The sequence below is a fragment of the Coregonus clupeaformis genome, chromosome 21 (assembly GCF_020615455.1).
Source record: "Coregonus clupeaformis isolate EN_2021a chromosome 21, ASM2061545v1, whole genome shotgun sequence".
Classification (NCBI taxonomy): domain Eukaryota; kingdom Metazoa; phylum Chordata; class Actinopteri; order Salmoniformes; family Salmonidae; genus Coregonus; species Coregonus clupeaformis.
The window spans coordinates 50,534,654-50,556,028 of NC_059212.1; the positions used below are offsets into that span (position 1 = coordinate 50,534,654).

Below are 21,375 nucleotides of genomic sequence, written 5' to 3' on the forward strand. Positions count from 1 at the left end.
GTATGTCTTCCATTTCCTAATAATTGCTCCCACACTTGATTTCTTTAAACCAAGCTGCTTACCTATTGCAGATTCAGTCTTCCCAGCCTGGTGCAGGTCTACAATGTTGTTTCTGGTGTCCTTTGACAGCTCTTTGGTCTTGGCCATAGTGGAGTTTGGAGTGTGACTGTTTGAGGTTGTGGACAGGTGTCTTTTATACTGATAACAAGTTCAAACAGGTGCCATTAATACAGGTAACGAGTGGAGGACAGAGGAGCCTCTTAAAGAAGAAGTTACAGGTCTGTGAGAGCCAGAAATCTTGCTTGTTTGTAGGTGACCAAATACTTATTTTCCACCATAATTTGCAAATAAATTCATAAAAAATCCTACAGTGATTTTCTGGAGAAAAAAAAATCTAAAATTTGTCTGTCATAGTTGACGTGTACCTATGATGAAAATTACAGGCCACTCATCTTTTTAAGTGGGAGAACATGCACAATTGGTGGCTGACTAAATACTTTTTTTCCCCACTGTAAGTTATCCACCGTAAACGACTAGCCTACATGGGAGAAGCAGCATGTTTTTTCTTATTTTTAACCATGTGAAATTTGGGGGTCAGTTTCACAATGTTGTATATTCCTTACTTGTTGCATTCTTTAGATTTACCAAAGATGGTTACTCAATCCTTTACGAGCACCGGATTACGTTACTGCATTTCCTGTTGTTTAGGCTTCTAGTACACAACTTTACTCTGTAAACTACACGTGATGTAGAAACAAAATTACCGACTAAAGTACATCCCCTTCTGACTACATTTGTGGAAAAGAACAGTGGAGAAACGTTGTGGTTTTCCATTTCCCCAAGCTGCAGAACTGAACATGTATATTGGTTTGTTCTGTCACAGGCTGGGTTTACACAGGCAGCCCAATTCAGTGCCTGCCTGTGTAAACGCAGCCTAAGTTCCTCTAATCACTGTCAGTGACCGTTAGGTTCAGGAAATAACACAAATGGGCACAGGCTGCTAAAGGTAGACGTTCCACAGTCTGTCTGAGTCAAGCAGCAACTGGCAGTCTGTGTGTATGCTACATCAACACTCCACTATACAGGAAGGACAGTACGGTCATTGAAGTTCAATACAAGTGAAACCCAGGTATAAAGAAGGTAAGTAATCTCCTGTTTTGTCTACTACTTCATTGACTTGGAACCATATCTGATGTGATTAGTCATAAGAGCAATTACGGGGGGGGAGTCAGAATTGGACTGCCTTTGTAAACACAGCCAATTCATTGACTGAACCAGATGACAGAATTTTGGGGTTGTCAAAGATCTCAGGCTGTTGTGGATGACACACAGTATGTGCCAGTTTGGACAAAAAAATGAAATAAGATAGACTACCAGTCAAACGTTTGGACACCTACTCATTCAAGGGTTTTTCTTTATTTTTACAATTTTTTTTACATTGTAGAATAATAGTGAAGACATCAAAACTATGAAATAACACATATGGAATCATGTAGTACCCCAAAAAGTGTTAAATAAATCAAAATATATTTTATATTTGAGATTCTTCAAATAGCCACCCTTTGCCTTGATGACCGCTTTGCACACTCTTGGCACTCTCTCAACCAGCTTCATGAGGTAGTCACCTGGAATGCATTTCAATTAACAGATGTGCCTTCTTAAAAGTTAATTTGTGGAATTTCTTTCCTTAATGCATTTGAGCCAAACAGTTGTGTTGTGACAAGGTAAGGGGGGTATACAGAAGATAGCCCTATTTGGTGAAAGACCAAGTCCATATTATGGCAAGAACAGCTCAAATAAACAAAGAGAAACGACAGTCCATCATTAGTTTAAGACATGAAGGTCAGTCAATACGGAACATTTGAATAACTTTTAAAGTTTCTTCAAGTGCAGTCGCAAAAAACATCAAGCGCTATGATGAAACTGTCTCTCATGAGGACCGCCACAGGAATGGAAGACCCAGAGTTACCTCTGCTGCAGAGGATAAGTTCATTAGAGTTACCAGCCTCAGAAATTGCAGCCCAAATAAATGCTTCACAGAGTCCAAGTAACAGACACATCTCAACATCAACTGTTCAGAGGAGACTGTGTGAATCAGGCCTGCAAAGCTGGCATCAAGGCAAAGGGTGGCTATTTGAAGAATCTCAAATATAAAATATATTTTGATTTGTTTAACACTTTTTTGGTTACTACATGATTCCATATGTCATTTCATAGTTTTGATGTCTTCACTATTATTCTACAATATGGAAAATTGTTTTTTTTAAATACAGAAAAACCCTTGAATGAGTAGGTGTGTCCAAACTTTTGACTGGTACTGTATATCTGATGATGAATTGGACAACACAATCATTTGATCTAATTTTGTATAAATGATACAGCAAAAAGTGATTTCACTTGCTTTTTGGGCTTAGTTTTCCAGTTGTCATTTAGTTGTGTTCACCGCTGAACTCTGTCGCAGTGGTTTGACCTACTTCTGATTCCTGCAACTGAGAACTGCATTCCCACACATAGACAAAACCACGTATCAGTAAGTACACTAATATAAAACATTATTTGGTAATAACAAACACAGTAAGCTGGATTGGTCATAAATGCAAGGATGTTATTGTTGCATGATTGTTCAGATACATGGCTGTTATATTTCTTCTACTGTATATGGTTTACTCAACCCAGGTTTCTCCTTATGTGGAAACCTCCCCAATGAGGCAATATGCCTGCAACACATTTTCACTTTCAAAATTCAAGTTTCACACTATTTTCTTACTGACCTTTTGATATCAACATCCTCTATATTCTCCTTTTAACATCAGTCTCTTCTAACCACTCCTCCTTTTCAGACTACGCTCTCTGCCAGAATGACAGATGCTCAGAACTACCCCATGCCCACAGAGTCTCAGGATGCCCTGAACTCCAACCTGCCACCCCCTTACCTCCATGGGGAGGCCCAAGTGGACCCCACGCCACCATACATGCCACCTCCATACTCTGCAGCTCCAGCCATGTATCCTCCATCCCCCTACCCCCCAGTCCTGTACCAACCACAGGCAGGGGTGGATATGGGAACCCTCCCACCTGGAGAGTGTAACCCTGTGGGAGAGCCAGGTATCTATCTGTGCTGTCCTGCTATAGCAAGGAAAGAGGGGAATCGATCATGCGGATGGATTATTAATATCTTTCCTCGTATTACTGCCAATTACTATAACATTTTAATGACATTTTTTAAATGCCTGCTTTAATAATTAATGTCCGCTAAATTCACTTGTTGTGTTACATGACCACTGAAAAGTCTGCAAAGTCTGGTCACTACAGTATTCCAATGTTGTGTCCAATAACATGGGTCCAATAATAACATGGGACTGTTGTTCTGTCACTCACAAAGGATCCTCTCCACCAGAGGCAGACGCCGCCCTATTGGTGTCATCTTTTGATGACAAGACAATAAGGAAGGGGTTTATCCGAAAGGTCTGTACTGATATGTCTCAGAGATTTGGGGCTTTATTCAATCTGTATCGCCGAAGTTCAGCGCTATAGCGCGCTTGAAATGGAAAGGTAATTTCCAATTTAGTCGACATATGCAGTGTCTGCTAACATGGGAACATTGCCTTTAAATGTAAATCGGGCTACAATGTGGAACTTCAGCGCTATGCATTGAATAGAGCCCTTAGTCTTTGACCCCCTAGTTTCATGGTGACCTCCAAGGTATACCTTCCAAACAAAGTGGCTAATGGTAACCCTGTCTTTCTACCTGTGCAGGTGTTCAGTGTCGTGACCCTGCAGTTGCTGGTGACCTTCAGCATTGTGTGTGTGTTCACGTTCTCCAGTGTGGTGAGGGTGGCGGTGCAGAGCAACATCTGGATCTACCTCAGCTCATACATCCTGTTTGCTGTGGTTGCCATCTGCCTTAGCTACTGCAATTCCTTTAGCAGAAGCCATCCCTGGAACCTGGTGGGACTGGTAGGTCACACACAGACACACAAACACAACCCCTTCACAGCTAGCTAGAGCAGCGACTGACAAACTGGCTAACGCAGTCAATGAGTAAATACTGAAGTGTGGGTTAGATTGAATTGAGCTCCAGGTTCATCTGTTTTATATGCCATTTAGCAGATGCTTTTTATCCAAAGCGACTTACAGTCATGCGTGCATACATTTTTACGTATGGGCGGTCCCGGGAATCAAACCCACTATCCTGGCGTTGCAAGTGCCATGCTCTACCAACTGAGCTACAGAGGACCAATCTGTTGGCTGATATACTGTATATAAACTATGCAATTGTTCTTTAGATGTTCACAAACATTTAAAAAGTGAACTTACCTGTGATGGTTATACATGCATCTTCCTGTATTCACAGTTCCCTGTTGGTTAATGCCAAAGCCATTCACCTAGAACCTAGTTACATGACTAATGAGAACTGTCTTTGATCTTGCTTTGATTCCATCACCACTTAAACACATAGACAAGGTACAGTGAGATTTGGGGTTGGGTGAGTGGTATTCTAACTGTGTAATGGTGTGTCCTACCTCTAGTCAGTGGTCACTCTCACCCTATCCTACTTGGTCGGCACTGTGGCCTCATTTCATGACACCACTGCTGTAGTCATCGCCATGGGAGCAACAGTGGCCATCTCCTTCACCATCATCATCTTCTCAGCCCAGGTCAGACTTTTCAAATAACAAAAAACATTATGCTTAATTGGACCACTAGTACCTACCACGTGTTTAATGTGGTCAGGCTGACCAGTGACCAAGCCTATCTAGCCTTACTCACTCTCCTCTCTTTGGTCTGTAGACTCGAGTGGACTTCACACTTTGTAATGGCATCATGCTCGTGCTGGCAGTGGACCTTCTCATGTTCAGTTTCTTCTGCTGTTTCTTCTACTCCAATGTGCTTCAGATAGTCTACGGATCTCTGGGAGCCCTGCTCTTCTCACTGGTAGGGAACTCACTCAATGTTACTTCTCCTTTTAGGCCCTTTCTGTTTATCCAGCCTTATAGCCAGAATCAATACCTCCATTGCACCCTAAACCCTTTCTTCCTTCCATCACCTTTTCCCTTTCTGTGTCTCTCCCTCAGTTCTTGGCGATTGACTGCCAGCTGGTGATGGGCAGGCAGAAGTATGCTCTGGATCCAGAGGAGTATGTGTTTGCTGCCCTGATCCTGTACCTGGACATCATTAATATCTTCCTCTATCTGCTCATCATAATGGGAGGCTCCAGCAAATAGTCAACACCTGGCAGAAACCTACTATGACACACATATCTAGCTATAGTCCGTAGCACTCCAAACTCGAGCTGGGCGATATAAACAGAAATCCATATTGTGATAAATTGCATGAATTTATGTGATAACGATAAATAGAACGATAGTTTATAATGTGCACCACTTTTTTTTGTATCCTTTCAAACTACTACTACTAGTTTGATAGTTGTAGCCATCCATATTAGCAAACCTATTTAATTTCAAACATCACATTTCTTGAGCCTCTGGGCCCAGGCTTGTAGGGGGCCCAAGAGGCAAAAGAGGACATATATACAGTATATATATTAGTAATATATATAATTTTTTTTACTGCAACCACCAATCACAGGAGGACTCAGGAGGCAGCTCTCAATGAATGTAGACAGCCTTCTGCCACTCTGCTAATCATCAGATGGGAGGAGGTAGGGGGCCCACATGGGTAAAACACTTTAGTCGTCCTGCTCTTGGAGGCCGAGAGAAAGTTAATTCCCTGCAATTCTACACATTTTGCCATGACTTATGCCATGTTAATGATATCTCAGTGAGAGTGACTAACAAAATCAAAAGGAGGCCCCCTGGAGGTCAGGACCTCTGGGCATGTGCACTGCATGCACGGTCGGTATTCAGCCATGATTACTACAAGTTTAGATAACTGGCTAGACGAACTTATCTAAAAAGTGTTAGCTGACATGGCTAATTGAGTGACTGTCAGTAACCAAGTTTCCATCCAACCTTTTCATGCGAGTAAAATACATGTTGGATAAAACATTTTATGACAGGCCTGATGGAAACAGCAAATTTGTCTGTCAACTTTCCAAATGTTGACAAAATTAAATACGCTAGACAAGGTGGGAACTTTTTGTGTCTGTAAAATTAATGATGCGCGAAATGGCAGTGGAAACTCTTTTAAGCACAAATATTGATATAGCAACCATCATATCGAAGTAAACTTGAAGTCATGCGATGACATGTTGTGTGGTCCTCCCACTACGACTTGGGAAAGCATGCAGTTTATTAGGCTAAAGGTGAAATAAGTTATTATGAACTTTACAGGGTGGTGAAAGTGCAAGGTGATGAGCTTGATGCTCCTTTCCAAAAAATACAGAGGTTCTTATTCTGGTGACATGATCATCGATGCTTGGCTGCCGTTTGACAAATACAAATAATCTTGCTCTTTTGTCCATATTAATAACATCATGTAGGCTACACACGCGTTGTATATACAGTTCATTCGGAAAGTATTCAGACCCCTTCGCCTTTTCCACATTTTGTTACGTTACAGCCTTATTCTAAAATGGATTAAATTCATGTTTTCCCTCATCAATCTACACACAATACCCCATAATAACAAAGCGAAAACAGTTTTTTGTTGTGGTAATTTATAAAAAACAAAAACCTTATTTACATAAGTATTCAGACCCTTTGCTATGAGACTCGAAATTGAGCTCAGGTGCATCCTGTTTTCATTGAACATCCTTGAGATGTTTCTACAACTTGATTGGAGTCCACCTGTGGTCAATTCAATTGATTGGATATGATTTGGAAAGGAACACACCTGCCAAGAGGTGGAAGGTTTTGTCGGTAGAGCTGACGGTTCACCTTCCAACAGGACAACGACCCTAAGCACACAGCCAAGACAACACAGGAGTGGCTTCGGGACAAGTCTCTGAATGTCCTTGAGTGGCCCAGCCAGAGCCCGGACTTGAAACTGATCGAACATCTCTGGAGAGAACTGAAAATAGCTGTGGAGCGACGCTCCCCATCCAACCTGACAGAGCTTGAGAGGATCTGCAGAAAATAATGGGAGAAACTCCCCAAATACAGGTGTGCCAAGCTTGTAGCGTCATACCCAAGAAGACTCGAGGCTGTAATCGCTGCCAAAGGTCCTTCAACAAAGCACTGAGCAAAGGGTCTGAATACCTATGTACAGTGGGGGAAAAAAGTATTTAGTCAGCCACCAATTGTGCAAGTTCTCCCACTTAAAAAGATGAGAGAGGCCTGTAATTTTCATCATAGATACACGTCAACTATGACAGACAAATTGAGGAAAAAAAATCCAGAAAAATCACATTGTAGGATTTTTAATGAATTGATTTGCAAATTATGGTGGAAAATAAGTATTTGGTCACCTACAAACAAGCAAGATTTCTGACTCTCACAGACCTGTAACTTCTTCTTTAAGAGGCTCCTCTGTCCTCCACTCGTTACCTGTATTAATGGCACCTGTTTGAACTTGTTATCAGTATAAAAGACCCCTGTCCACAACCTCAAACAGTCACACTCCAAACTCCACTATGGCCAAGACCAAAGAGCTGTCAAAGGACACCAGAAACAAAATTGTAGACCTGCACGAGGCTGGGAAGACTGAATCTGCAATAGGTAAGCAGCTTGGTTTGAAGAAATCAACTGTGGGAGCAATTATTAGGAAATGGAAGACATACAAGACCACTGATAATCTCCCTTGATCTGGGGCTCCACGCAAGATCTCACCCCGTGGGGTCAAAATGATCACAAGAACGGTGAGCAAAAATCCCAGAACCACACGGGGGACCTAGTGAATGACCTGCAGAGAGCTGGGACCAAAGTAACAAAGCCTACCATCAGTAACACACTACGCCGCCAGGGACTCAAATCCTGCAGTGCCAGACGTGTCCCCCTGCTTAAGCCAGTACATGTCCAGGCCCGTCTGAAGTTTGCTAGAGTGCATTTGGATGATCCAGAAGAGGATTGGGAGAATGTCATATGGTCAGATGAAACCAAAATAGAACTTTTTGGTCAAAACTCAACTCGTCGTGTTTGGAGGACAAAGAATGCTGAGTTGCATCCAAAGAACACCATACCTACTGTGACGCATGGGGGTGGAAACATCATGCTTTGGGGCTGTTTTTCTGCAAAGGGACCAGGACGACTGATCCGTGTAAAGGAAAGAATGAATGGGGCCATGTATCGTGAGATTTTGAGTGAAAACCTCCTTCCATCAGCAAGGGCATTGAAGATGAAACGTGGCTGGGTCTTTCAGCATGACAATGATCCCAAACACACCGCCCGGGCAACGAAGGAGTGGCTTCGTAAGAAGCATTTCAAGGTCCTGGAGTGGCCTAGCCAGTCTCCAGATCTCAACCCCATAGAAAATCTTTGGAGGGAGTTGAAAGTCCGTGTTGCCCAGCGACAGCCCCAAAACATCACTGCTCTAGAGGAGATCTGCATGGAGGAATGGGCCAAAATACCAGCAACAGTGTGTGAAAACCTTGTGAAGACTTACAGAAAACGTTTGACCTGTGTTATTGCCAACAAAGGGTATATAACAAAGTATTGAGAAACTTTTGTTATTAACCAAATACTTATTTTCCACCTTATTTGCAAATAAATTCATTAAAAATCCTACAATGTGATTTTCTGGATTTTTTTCTTCTAATTTTGTCTGTCATAGTTGACGTGTACCTATGATGAAAATTACAGGCCTCTCTCATCTTTTTAAGTGGGAGAACTTGCACAATTGGTGGCTGACTAAATACTTTTTTCCCCCACTGTATGTTTCCCATGCCAATAAAGCCCTTAAATTGAAACTGAACTGAGAGAGAGAGAGAAAGAAAAAGAATGGACATTTTGTCTTGAATCAAGTCCACTTGGATTCGTTCCAGCTTAGAGGAAGTGATATACCTACAGTATACCTACTCCTGTTGTGAAACAGCTTCCCCTACAACTTTTATTGGGTTCATTATCAGCAGGTTAGCCTCAGGTAAATCAGGTAAAAAGAACTACACATACTCAAGTATACATTTGCAAAATTTCTAAAAACCGTTTTTTGCTTTGTCATTATATAATGAACCCAATAAAAAAATTGATTAAGAAAAAAACTCAATTTAAATCAATTTTAGACTAAGGCTGTAACATAACAAAATGTGGAAAAAGTCAAGGGGTCTGAATACTTTTGTTGGGTTGTAATTGGAAATACTTGCTACACCAGAATTTAATGGTTATATGTAGGAGGAATGTATATGGTGGGGTCAATGGAGGTTGGATAAGAGCCAGGGGCTTGGAATGTTACTAAGTAAGGCAAAAAGGCAATCACATGGTTGCGGTCACTGATGAGGGTGGATAGATGTGGATTAGTGAGGAATGGGGGCAGAGGTCAGGTCAGGTCACATGAAGGGAGAAGGAACAGTTTATTACCAACATCACTTAATTTCCTGCCTAGCAACAAATATGTAATGTTTAGAGAAAAGGAGGAGACTCCACTTGAAGGGGGGGTATAAATACTTGTGCTGGTGGAAACATGTATTTTCAGCTGTTTGACCCAGTGGGTGAATAAACTTGGTTTGAGCTTTAACTAGTTGTCCGTTAGGTTTTACTCTGTTTATTTAGAACCTAACACTTTCCAAAGGCACTGTATATACCTTTCATAATATTTCCCCTAATGTTATTAGCCTACCTCCTCTTTCTCTCTCTATTGTTGCTTCATTCCTTCCTCGCTTTCAACAGTTGAATGAAATACGCTTTGTTGTCCTTATCTTAAATCATTCTAATGACATCGCTGAATAACATAGGACTAGAATTAGATGCAGAAGGCTTTCACTTCTCTTCACGAAGATCGAATGGTTACAGGTCTGAATAAATAACTGCTATAGCCTACCGCCATCCTGTGTTCACTCTTCTTTCAAACTACCCGTGAGTTCTATTGGCTACTGTATTTAACATTCAACAAAAAAGAGCTTGCACCTCTCTTCGAATAGTCTATTGGTGTAAGAAATGCACAAAAAAAAGGTGTCCAGCAAGCTATTCTAGTCTAGCTTTTCCTGCCTGGGACTCCAAGAGCTAAGGTGCTCCACGCTCCTCTTTAAGGAGAGGCCAGTGGAGCACAGGTGCTTGCGTATTGAGCAAGCGAAAGAGGCTAAAAGTTAGAAGCTTATTATGCATAAGCCATCATTAATTAGCTAAATATAAGGCTAATACTGCATTGAATTTATTGCCTGAAAGAGGTAGGCTAGAAAATATATATATGGCTATATATCAATCTAGAACAGGATTATCATATTTGGATACAATTTTAATGGAGTTGATGGAGAGAGAGAAAGACTGCGAGAGAGTGTTCGTGCGTGCACTGATTTAAAGCACCGATATTCGAGTGATAGACTGTTTTAAAACTCTGCAGCTGCAATAAAATAAAATCTTTACAATTAAAAAACAAATATGAGATGGTCTGTCCCCACCCTGAGCGTTGATTCATCACGCAGAGGCTGTAGAGAAGCCAGATTTAGACATCGCATATAATTTAACAGTTCCATTTCACGCCATGCTGTTCATATACATAATTTATTATAATTTACCAGTTCCTCGCAGTTATTTATCCAGAGAAAAGGGAGTGGTTTTGGGCGGTAAATCCCGGTAAATCTCGATAACCAGGTTCCCGCCATTCAACCCACTGCACCCCTGTATATAGCCTCGTTATTGTTATTTTATTGTGTTACTTTTTATTTTATATTTTACTTTAGTTTATTTATTTAATATTTTCTTAACTCTATTTCTTGAACTGCATTGTTGGTTATTTTGCGCATGTGACAAATAACATTTGATTTGACGCACAATAACATTTTGAAATTGCACCCTGTGTATCGTACTATTTTAACTCTCAACAGTAAGTTGAGACCCCGACTGAGTCCCCCCCCATAAGAAAAACAAAGCCTCGGGCCTATTATTTGTTAATCTGGCCCTGGATAAGTGATCGGTTTGGAGCTCTACTCCAAACACTCATACAATGAAAACAAGTCTTCATTAATTTTTTACATGGAAATCCCTGGATATACATACAGTGGGGAGAACAAGTATTTGATACACTGCCGATTTTGCAGGTTTTCCTACTTACAAAGCATGTAGAGGTCTGTAATTTAAGTCGCTTTGGATAAAAGCGTCTGCTAAATGGCATATTATTATTTATTTATTATTATAATTTTTATCATAGGTACACTTCAACTGTGAGAGACGGAATCTAAAACAAAAATCCAGAAAATCACATTGTATGATTTTTAAGTAATTAATTTGCATTTTATTGCATGACATAAGTATTTGATAAATCAGAAAAGCAGAACTTTATATTTGGTACAGAAACCTTTGTTTGCAATTACAGAGATCATACGTTTCCTGTAGGTCTTGGCCAGGTTTGCACACACTGCAGTAGGGATTTTGGCCCACTCCTCCATACAGACCTTCTCCAGATCCTTCAGGTTTCGGAGCTGTCGCTGGGCAATACGGACTTTCAGCTCCCTCCAAAGATTTTCTATTGGGTTCAGGTCTGGAGACTGGCTAGGCCACTCCAGGACCTTGAGATGCTTCGTACGGAGCCACTCCTTAGTTGCCCTGGCTGTGTGTTTCGGGTCGTTGTCATGCTGGAAGACCCAGCCACGACCCATCTTCAATGCTCTTACTGAGGGAAGGAGGTTGTTGGCCAAGATCTCGCGATACATGGCCCCATCCATCCTCCCCTCAATACGGTGCAGTCGTCCTGTCCCCTTTGCAGAAAAGCATCCCCAAAGAATGATGTTTCCACCTCCATGCTTCACGGTTGGGATGGTGTTCTTGGGGTTGTACTCATCCTTCTTCTTCCTCCAAACACGGCGAGTGGAGTTTAGACCAAAAAGCTCTATTTTTGTCTCATCAGACCACATGACCTTCTCCCATTCCTCCTCTGGATCATCCAGATGGTCATTGGCAAACTTCAGATGGGCCTGGACATGCGCTGGCTTGAGCAGGGGGACCTTGCGTGCGCTGCAGGATTTTAATCCATGACGGCGTAGTGTGTTACTAATGGTTTTCTTTGAGACTGTGGTCCCAGCTCTCTTCAGGTCATTGACCAGGTCCTGCCGTGTAGTTCTGGGCTGATCCCTCACCTTCCTCATGATCATTGATGCCCCACTAGGTGAGATCTTGCATGGAGCCCCAGACCGAGGGTGATTGACCGTCATCTTGAACTTCTTCCATTTTCTAATAATTGCGCCAACAGTTGTTGCCTTCTCACCAAGCTGCTTGCCTATTGTCCTGTAGCCCATCCCAGCCTTGTGCAGGTCTACAATTTTATCCCTGATGTCCTTACACAGCTCTCTGGTCTTGGCCATTGTGGAGAGGTTGGAGTCTGTTTGATTGAGTGTGTGGACAGGTGTCTTTTATACAGGTAACGAGTTCAAACAGGTGCAGTTAATACAGGTAATGAGTTTAGAACTTCTTAAAGAAAAACTAACAGGTCTGTGAGAGCCGGAATTCTTACTGGTTGGTAGGTGATCAAATACTTATGTCATGCAATAAAATGCAAATTAATTACTTAAAAATCATACAATGTGATTTTCTGGATTTTTGTTTTAGATTCCGTCTCTCACAGTTGAAGTGTACCTATGATAAAAAATTACAGACCTCTACATGCTTTGTAAGTAGGAAAACCTGCAAAATCGGCAGTGTATCAAATACTTGTTCTCCCCACTGTATTTGATGAGTGATATTTATCTCGCCCTTACAGACTTACTTTTCATGTTTTTGTTATCAATCAAATCTGTTTTGTGTTTAACATGTGGTCAGTGATACATGGATAGCAATAGCTTATATATAAAACCTTCATACATTTTTATTCTTTAGTTTTACATTAGAAAGACACATTCAGGGTGACATTTGACAACATAAAGAAAGCTGTCCTGATGTCTAAACAACATCATGCACTGTATTTCAAAACACGCTTGGAATGCAACAGATGTATAACTAACCCACATTCATTGTTGTTGCCCTCTTATGGACATCATACAATGCGAGGCTTTGAAATAAAACTATTGGGAGTAATACAGCCTCAACACCACAGACATTAACAACTTAGGGACCGTTTCATGAGAAGGACATTTTTTTTATCTGAATTTCTCTGGGTCTACTATTCCTTTTTCATAACCACCGCTTAAGCTTAAGGGTGGCAGATAGCCTCGAGGTTGAAGCGTTGGGTCAGTAACCGAAAGAAGAACAAAACAAATCTGTTGCTGTGCCCTTAAGCAAGGCATTTCCATTACACACTTGTGTGTAACAGGACAAATATAAGCACCCCCCCTTATTTGTTTTATGCGACAGTTTAGTTAACGTGTTAATGTCTCTTTTTGCTACACACGTCTTTACAATATATCCCTGTCTCACCACAGTGAGGAGTAGTTAAACTGAACTCTTAGTAAATACCTCATGCGGGTCTGGGCAGGGTTATAGACAATGAACTCATTGTAGAGGAGGGAGTAGCCGCCACCTACTCCCACCCCGGTCTTCATTCCTGGCCCCATGGGAACTGTCACTCCATCCCTGAGAGAACCACAGAACAGAGAGAGAGAGATGAGACAATAATGAACAATGGAAGACTCAAGCGAGACATTACAACATATAAGACGGAAAGCTTGATTCATGTTCAAGTAAAACTACTAGTAATGTCTCAGTTACTTAGTTATAACTAATCTGTGTTAGAGAAAACCAACCAAACATTTACAGTGAGTGAAACTCACAGTGTGACAGCGTTCCTGGGGTCTGGGCTTGTCTGTCCAAGGCCCTTGGTGCTGTGTTTCCCTGCAGGTAGTTTGGCAGCCTCGCAGTCAGCTGCTAACAGCTCGTTACTGTCACCCAGGGCCACCTGTTACCAAGACAATTAATAAACAGATGATCTGTTACCAAGGGAGTACACACATCACATTGCATCACACAGGGATACAAGTCATTTGTCTGTAATGTATTTTTCATTATGTGTGGGACCCCAGTAAGACTAACTGTCGCCATCAGGGTCAGCTAATGGGGATCCTAATAAATCAAATAAAAAATGCCAGTTGTATGGAAACAAACACTTCATATGGATTAGATCATTTCCAGAATGGTTCTTCTCAAGTTCGAAACAATGCATTTGTGTAGAGGAAAAAATAACACTACAAATCTCACACCTCGCTCAGCAGTAGGAGTCCAGTTTTGTTGCGTTGATTGGCAAAGCAGTAGTTGGCACTTTTCGATGACATGTCAGCAAAGTAAATACCTTTGCCAAACTAGGAGAAAGAAACAGTTGTCATCGCCCTGTTATGCAGCAGGTAAACATGTGCCATTTAATTTCAGTCATATTCTCTCTCACACCGTCTCACCATGTATCCAGTGACGGGAGCCTCTGGAGGGGCCACTCTGAGGCCCTGGCTGAGGATTCCAACCCAGTTAGACAGACGAGAGCCATGCCACAGCAGTGTCCTGAGGGACACACACACAATAACAATGCAGAACACACCCTGAAAGAGAACCATTCACCACGGGTACCATTTCATTGAGCTACTCTGTAGCAGTAATGTGCTTTCAATGTTACAAACATTTTAAACTGTGTATTTCTCAGTTATTTTAAAAGCCCTTTTAAAGTGGCATCGGAAAGCCTGTGTAAGCAGACAATAAAACATTAGGTACCTGTTGTGTAGTTGTGAGAGGAAGCCGTTCTTCTCCCCCTCCCTGTCCACAGAGAAGATGTCCAGAACAGTCATGGTGAAGTCCGAGTGAGTGGGAGCATGGGTTGTCTGGAGATATCTCTCAACCACCTTCAGAGAGAAAACAACAATTAGGCAGTGGAAGGAAGAGACCTGATCAATTTGTACAGGTTTTTGTTCCAGCCCAGCTGTAACAGACCTCTAAACCACACATGAACATACTTTGAGTAAACTCAACCAAAGCACAGGTGCTCACCTGATACTCTTGGCTACAAGAGGACAGTGGCTGTAGTTGGCACTGGAGGGAGTTGTACTGTCTGTCCAGAGGATGCTCATCACCATAGGCACTGGACTGGACCATCTTCACTGCTATCTGGATGTCACTCAGTGCCTGGAGATAGACAACACACTGTCAAACAGACTGCAGACGGCGTGATTCTATACCCAACCAACACCCAGCAATTTCAATTTGTAAGAACATTTGATTGAATGGTAGGATTGGCAGGTAACAGTACTCAAATAAGTCATGCTCACTTCTAATAAGGCAATTTTTTCCTTCAGCTCCTCTTCTGAGCTGATAATTGGGGGAGTTCGCAACCTGGGAAAAATATAATAAAATTGTTATTTACCATGTCTGGACACATGCCAGTGGATAGAGCAGCTTGAAATACAGAACATTTATTACTGACCCAAAGTCATGGGGGATGCGTGTGTAGAACTGGTTGCATGCCTCCAGCAGCTCTCGGTTGCTTCCCTTTCTCTTCACACACTCCTCAATCTTCTTCAGGGCTGAGTAACCTGCACGGATCTGCTCTGTTGTAAGCTTGCCTACAGAGAAGAACAACCGCAATGAAAAGGTACAAAAACAATGTCACATTTATTTTGTCTGTTATTTTGACTGTTACACATACTCACCGAGAGGAGCTTTTCGGGTGTCAAACTTCATCTCCAGCACACATTCCTCCATGGCCTTGATGTCACAGATCAGTTCGAGAAGGGACTGGACCTTCACATCCAGCTTGGAGGGCTTTTTCTGGGACAGAGACTCAAGCTGGAGCTGGGGCTCTTCCTGGAAAAGGAGGGACACTGGTTAGACACAGACTCACCTGCCTGAAGCTGTAGAGCAGTGGATCAATAAGGTCAGAGGGGTGGGACAGAAGATATGGAATGGAGAATTAATGAATGCAGAACAGGGGGATATTTTTTAAAAATGTATTTAACCTTTATTTAACCAGGTAAGCCAGTTGAGAACAAGTTTTCATTTACAACTGCGACCTGGCCAAGATAAAGCAAAGCAGTGCGATAAAAACAACAACATAGATGGGGTAAAACAAAACATAAAGTCAAAAATACAACAGAAAATATATATACAGTGTGTGCAAATGTAGCAAGTTATGGAGGTAAGGCAATAAATAGGCCATAGTGTAAAATAATTACAATTAGTATTAACACTGGAATGATAGATAGATGTGCAAGAGATGATGTGCAAATAGAGATACTGGGGTGCAAATGAGCAAAATAAATAACAATATGGGGATGAGGTAGTTGGGTGGGCTAATTTCAGATGGGCTGTGTACAGGTGCAGTGATCGGTAAGGTGCTCTGACAACTGATGCTTAAAGATAGTGAGGGAGATAAAGAGTCTCCAGCTTCAGAGGTTTTGCAGTTCGTTCCAGTCATTGGCAGCAGAGAACTGGAAGGAATGGCGGCCAAAGGAGGTGTTGGCTTTGGGGATGACCAGTGAGATATACCTGCTGGAGCGCATACTACGGGTGGGTGTTGCTATGGTGACCAATGAGCTAAGATAAGGCAGGGATTTGCCTAGCAGTGATTTATAGATGGCCTGGAGCCAGTGGGTTTGACGACGAATATGTAGTGAGGACCAGCCAACAAGAGCGTACAGGTCACAGTGGTGGCTAGGTATATGGGGCTTTGGTGACAAAACGGATGGCACTGTGATAGACTACATCCAATTTGCTGAGTAGACTGTTGGAGGCTATTTTGTAAATGACATCGCCGAAGTCAAGGATCGGTAGGATAGTCAGTTTTACGAGGGCATGTTTGGCAGCATGAGTGAAGGAGGCTTTGTTGCTAAATAGGAAGCCGATTCTAGATTTAACTTTGGATTGGAGATGCTTAATGTGAGTCTGGAAGGAGAGTTTACAGTCTAACCAGACACCTAGGTATTTGTAGTTGTCCACATACTCTAGGTCAGACCCGTCGAGAGTAGTGATTCTAGTCGGGCGGGTGCCAGCAGCGTTCGATTGAAGAGCATGCATTTAGTTTTACTAGTGTTTAAGAGCAGTTGGAGGCTACTGAAGGAGTGCTGTATGGCATTGAAGCTCATTTGGAGGTTTGTTAACACAGTGTCCATTGAAGGGCCAGATGTATACAAAATGGTGTCGTCTGCGTAGAGGTGGATCTGAGAGTCACCAGCAGCAAGAGCGACATCATTGATATACACGGAGAAAAGAGTCGGCCCAAGAATTGAACCCTGTGGCACCCCCATAGAGACTGCCATAGGTCCAGACAACAGGCCCTCAGATTTGACACATTGAACTATCTGAGAAGTAGTTGGTGAACCAGGTGAGGCAGTCATTTGATAAACCAAGGCTATTTAGTCTGCCAATAAGAATGCTGTGGTTGACAGAGTCGAAAGCCTTGGCCAGGTCGATGAAGACGGCTGCACAGTACTGTCTATTATCGATCGCGGTTATAATATCGTTTAGGACCTTGAGCGTGGCTGAGGTGCACCCATGACCAGCTCGGAAACTGGATTGTATAGCGGAGAAGGTACGGTGGGATCTGTTTGTTAACTTGGCTTTCAAAAACTTTCGAAAGGCAGGGCAGGATGGATATAGGTCTGTAACAGTTTGGATCTAGAGTGTCACCCCCTTTGAAGAGGGGGATGACCGTGGCAGCTTTCCAATCTCTGGGGATCTCAGACGTTACGAAAGAGAGGTTGAACAGGCTAGTAATAGGGGTTGCGACAATTTCGGCAGCTAGTTTTAGAAAGAAAGGGTCCAGATTGTCTAGCCCAGATGATTTGTAGGGGCCCAGATTTTGCAGCTCTTTCAGAACATCAGCTGTCTGAATTTGTGTGAAGGAGAAACGGGGGGGCATGTGCAAGTTGCAGCGGAGGGTGCAGAGCTGGTGGCCGGGGTAGTGGTAGCCAGGTGGAAAGCATGGCCAGCCGTAGCAAAATGCTTGTTGAAATTCTCGATTATTGTAGATTTATCGGTGGTGATAGTGTTTCCTAGCCTCAGTGCAGTGGACAGCTGGGAGGAGGTGCTCTTATTCTCCATGGACTTTATAGTGTCCCAAAACTTTTTGGAGTTAGTGCTACAGGATGCAAATTTCTGTTTGAAAAAGCTAGCCTTTGCTTTCCTAACTGCTTGTGTATATTGGCTCCTAACTTCCCTGAAAAGTTGCATATCGCGGGGGCTATTCGATGCTAATGCAGTACGCCACAGGATGTTTTTGTGCTGGTCAAGGGCAGTCAAGTCTGAGGAGAACCAGGGGCTATATCTGTTCTTAGTTCTGTATTTTTTGAATGGGGCATGTTTATTTAAGATTGAGAGGAAATTACTTTTAAAGAACAACCAGGCATCCTCTACTGACGGAATGAGATCGATATCCATCCAGGATACCTGGGCCAGGTCAATTAGGATGGCCTGCTCGCTAAAGTGTTTTAGGGAGCGTTTGACAGTGATGAGGGGTGGTCGTTTGACCTCGGACGCAGGCAATAAGGCAGTGATCGCTGAGATCCTGGTTGAAGACAGCGGAGGTGTATTTAGAGGGTAAATTAGTCAGGATGATATCTATGAGGGTGCCCATGTTTACGGATTTAGGGTTGTACCTGGTAGGTTCGTTGATAATTTGTGTGAGATTGAGGGCATCTAGTTTGGATTGTAGGATGGCCGGGGTGTTAAGAATATCCCAGTTTAGGTCACCAAGCAGTACGGACTCTGAGGATAGATGTGTAGATATGTAGATGATTGAGAGATAAAACCCTGACGATATGAGGAAAGTCTGAGATTATTTATTCCTTGCCTTTCCATTGGCACTGTAGTCCATAAACACCATGTCATATTTTCCTGCCACCTTCTCAAAGTTTGCCCGGTGTGCCCACTCGTTCTTGGTCTTATCCAGAAACCTACATCAAAACACAAATGAATACATTCTCCTCTTAGCAATATTCACTTAGTTTAAAAATGTAGCTTCCCCCCCCTCATTCAAACACCCAATATCACTCAACTCCAACACAACACCCCCCAGCCCACTTACTTTTTCTTGAAGACATCTTTGGCTTGAAGAAGATCTCCACCACAGGAAACTAGATTGTTCTGTCCAACCTTACCAACTAAAGAGAGATTGCACCATGTGTTAGAAAACACTACTTCACAATATCAAAAAACATTTGGGAAAACAAAGACATGAACCCACCTCGTCCCCATCTCAACCACACGCTGTAGGCCTTGGCACTGTCATCCTGAAGTAGCTGGATCAGGAAAAATTTGTTGTTGTTGAACTGAAGATTTGTCTGTGAAACAACAAAAACATCTCCCTTACAAATCATTTAGCAAATACACTCTTTTATGTAGTTACTATGTCGTTATGTTTTTACCTGGTTTAACATTACGTCATATACGTCATTTCCTTCACTGTAGACATGGGCCTGTGAGGAAAAGAGAGGGTTTAGAATTGATGAGAAGGGAATAGTCTTGAATACCCGACCCTAGGCAACAGTGACTAGGGACTCTTTTGGCATAGAGGAACTACGTCACTGCCTACATCACTACTTTATCCGCTTGAATAAAATACTAAATAGTAGCTAGCATGATGGAGATCAATGGAGGTTATTTGTAATGAGTGTTTTTCGTAAGTGGCTAGTTTGCATCAACTACCGTCACAAAAAAACACTGCAATGGTTTTGCCTGCAAACTTTGGTTTTGAATCACGCTATTCATTAAAATGCAAATCAATTCATAACATTTTTGATATGCGTTTTTCTGAATTTTTGTTGTTGTTATTCTGTCTCTCACTGTTCAAATAAACCTACCATTAAAAGTATAGACTGATAATTTCTTTGTCAGTGAATTTCTTTGTCAGGGGATCAAATACTTTTTTTCCCCTCACTGTACATGGTAGATTGTGTCAGAGGCATGTGACTAAAACACTTTCAAACAGAAACCCCACATTGAGAACTGTGACCTAAGTTTGTCTTAAAAAAGCTCACAGATGTCTAGGTGACAAAACCACAGAGAGGTGTGAGCATCATATGTGAATGTTTCAGTTGCCAGTCTAAAGAAAACATACAGTGTACTGTACCTTGCCGACTTTGGCTTTGCATTCTGAATCAACTGGAGCCTTTCCTTTCATGACCACAGTCTTCACAATCTCTGCACAACATAAACAGCACCGTTAATACACAACACATCAATAAGACGTCTGACATGAACAACAATTATGAAGAGCACATGAACACATTACAAAGAGCCAATCGACACAGCCCCTTACATTACTGTATCACACATTAACAAAAATAGATACCATGTCATAAAATCATGGGTATTTCTAGCATAGAATGCACTTTAGACAACACTTTAAATTATAAAAATGGAAGGAAATGCCGGAACCTTTGCTCTCCGCTTCATCCACGGGCATCGCTTTACTTTTCTTCTGGCTCCTTCCCTCACCCCGCTTCTTCTTGGCATTTGGCTGCTCCTCCATTTCCTCCTCTTTAATCTGGACTGGACTTGCATCTTGTTGGGTTAAATCCACTGCATCTCCTCCATTTAAACTCTCTACAGGGGGATAGCATGTGTTGGTTTGTTGTAGGTAACACACATACATAGACACACATTATATACACATTACCAACTGACCTGCTTTCAGTGTGTGAGAGCGTATTTTCCTCTTGTACTTGGTTACTGTGTTGACCTGGACCATCTTCTTCAAGTCTACGTCATACACTGCCCCAGAGCCAAAAGTCAGGGAGACCGTTGTGTCTCCAGAGCTGAGGGCTGAGTCTAGCTGGGCACATGCTGATGGTGGGTATGGCTCCCACTGACCCTCATCCCCCTTCCACTGCCACACTGAGGAGAGAACAGTCACAGGGAGGTTAATACAACAACGCAACAGCCGCTGTGGACTAGACATACACGTTTTTGCATAGCTATGTTTCAGTCAAACAGAGAGGTATGAAGCTTTATAGCCAATCAATGGTGTCACAACAGACTTTGAGTCAAGCTAACTTTTCAACAGGTTTTATAAAAGAATAATAGTTATCAGCTGCCTGTGAGTTGTTTGTTAGTAGCTAACTAACGTTAGATAAGCAAAGTTACATGCAACCTAAGTGTAGCTAGCTAGCCAGCTACCTCGAGCCAGCAACAACAAAGCTAACGTTAGCTTGCTAGCAAGCACTAACCTGTCTTGGACGGAGCCACTCCATTTTCTGATGCTACACATTGAGATGTGTTCCTGGAGCTTCTTGTGCGTCTCATGTTTTACAATGTTTATGTCACTTGCCAAATAATAACTTTTTTTTAAGAACACTTAAAAAATTGAGACAGATGCAGACTAGAAAGTGATGCGTGCCGGAAATTCACCCAGCCAGCTAGCATCTCTTTTGAGATACGCTGTGGGCTCAGCAATAAAGGTTCCGCCTTAGCATTTTCCTAG

General features: G+C 42.3%; 2 protein-coding genes across 3 annotated transcripts; one reads left to right on the plus strand and one right to left on the minus strand.

Moving 5' to 3' along the window:
- Window positions 1-827: 827 nt before the first annotated feature.
- si:ch211-284o19.8 (protein lifeguard 1) lies at window positions 828-5,379 on the plus strand. 2 transcript variants are annotated; one of them, XM_041841300.2, is made up of 8 exons: window positions 828-1,140; window positions 2,415-2,530; window positions 2,841-3,105; window positions 3,383-3,465; window positions 3,757-3,957; window positions 4,530-4,658; window positions 4,792-4,935; window positions 5,076-5,379. In XM_041841300.2, exons 3-8 carry the CDS (start codon window positions 2,859-2,861, stop codon window positions 5,223-5,225), a joined length of 954 nt encoding a protein of 317 aa, XP_041697234.1. In that variant the 5' UTR covers window positions 828-1,140; window positions 2,415-2,530; window positions 2,841-2,858; the 3' UTR covers window positions 5,226-5,379. The 2 variants fall into 2 exon arrangements, with proteins under 2 accessions (XP_041697234.1, XP_041697236.1); XM_041841302.2 differs by having other exon boundaries at window positions 2,462-2,530.
- A 7,445-nt stretch (window positions 5,380-12,824) lies between these two features.
- Window positions 12,825-21,326, minus strand: parp2 (poly (ADP-ribose) polymerase 2). Its single transcript, XM_041841299.1, has 17 exons — window positions 21,122-21,326; window positions 20,580-20,789; window positions 20,331-20,498; window positions 20,023-20,093; window positions 19,319-19,369; window positions 19,138-19,234; window positions 18,979-19,054; window positions 18,745-18,847; window positions 15,608-15,761; window positions 15,382-15,520; window positions 15,227-15,290; window positions 14,949-15,083; window positions 14,676-14,803; window positions 14,369-14,468; window positions 14,177-14,275; window positions 13,751-13,875; window positions 12,825-13,553 (listed from the first exon to the last, which is right to left on the minus strand). Exons 1-17 carry the CDS (start codon window positions 21,195-21,197, stop codon window positions 13,394-13,396), a joined length of 1,956 nt encoding a protein of 651 aa, XP_041697233.1. The 5' UTR covers window positions 21,198-21,326; the 3' UTR covers window positions 12,825-13,393.
- Between the last annotated feature and the right edge of the window lie 49 nt (window positions 21,327-21,375).

What these genes read in the sequence shown, in the direction of transcription:
- parp2 (XM_041841299.1), bottom strand. Translation starts at nt 21,197, where the DNA reads ATGAGACGCACAAGAAGCTCCAGGAACACATCTCAATGTGTAGCATCA. An exon ending in ACTACAGTGCCAATGGAAAG is followed by an intron (nt 15,762 to 18,744) that starts GCAAGGAATAAA and finishes CTCCTTTTCCAG; the next exon opens with GAAGAGCCCCAGCTCCAGCT. An exon ending in CACCCGAAAAGCTCCTCTCG is followed by an intron (nt 15,521 to 15,607) that starts GTGAGTATGTGT and finishes TCTTCTCTGTAG; the next exon opens with GCAAGCTTACAACAGAGCAG.
- si:ch211-284o19.8 (XM_041841300.2), top strand. Translation starts at nt 2,859, where the DNA reads ATGACAGATGCTCAGAACTACCCCATGCCCACAGAGTCTCAGGATGCC. An exon ending in TAACCCTGTGGGAGAGCCAG is followed by an intron (nt 3,106 to 3,382) that starts GTATCTATCTGT and finishes TCACTCACAAAG; the next exon opens with GATCCTCTCCACCAGAGGCA. An exon ending in CCTGGAACCTGGTGGGACTG is followed by an intron (nt 3,958 to 4,529) that starts GTAGGTCACACA and finishes TCCTACCTCTAG; the next exon opens with TCAGTGGTCACTCTCACCCT.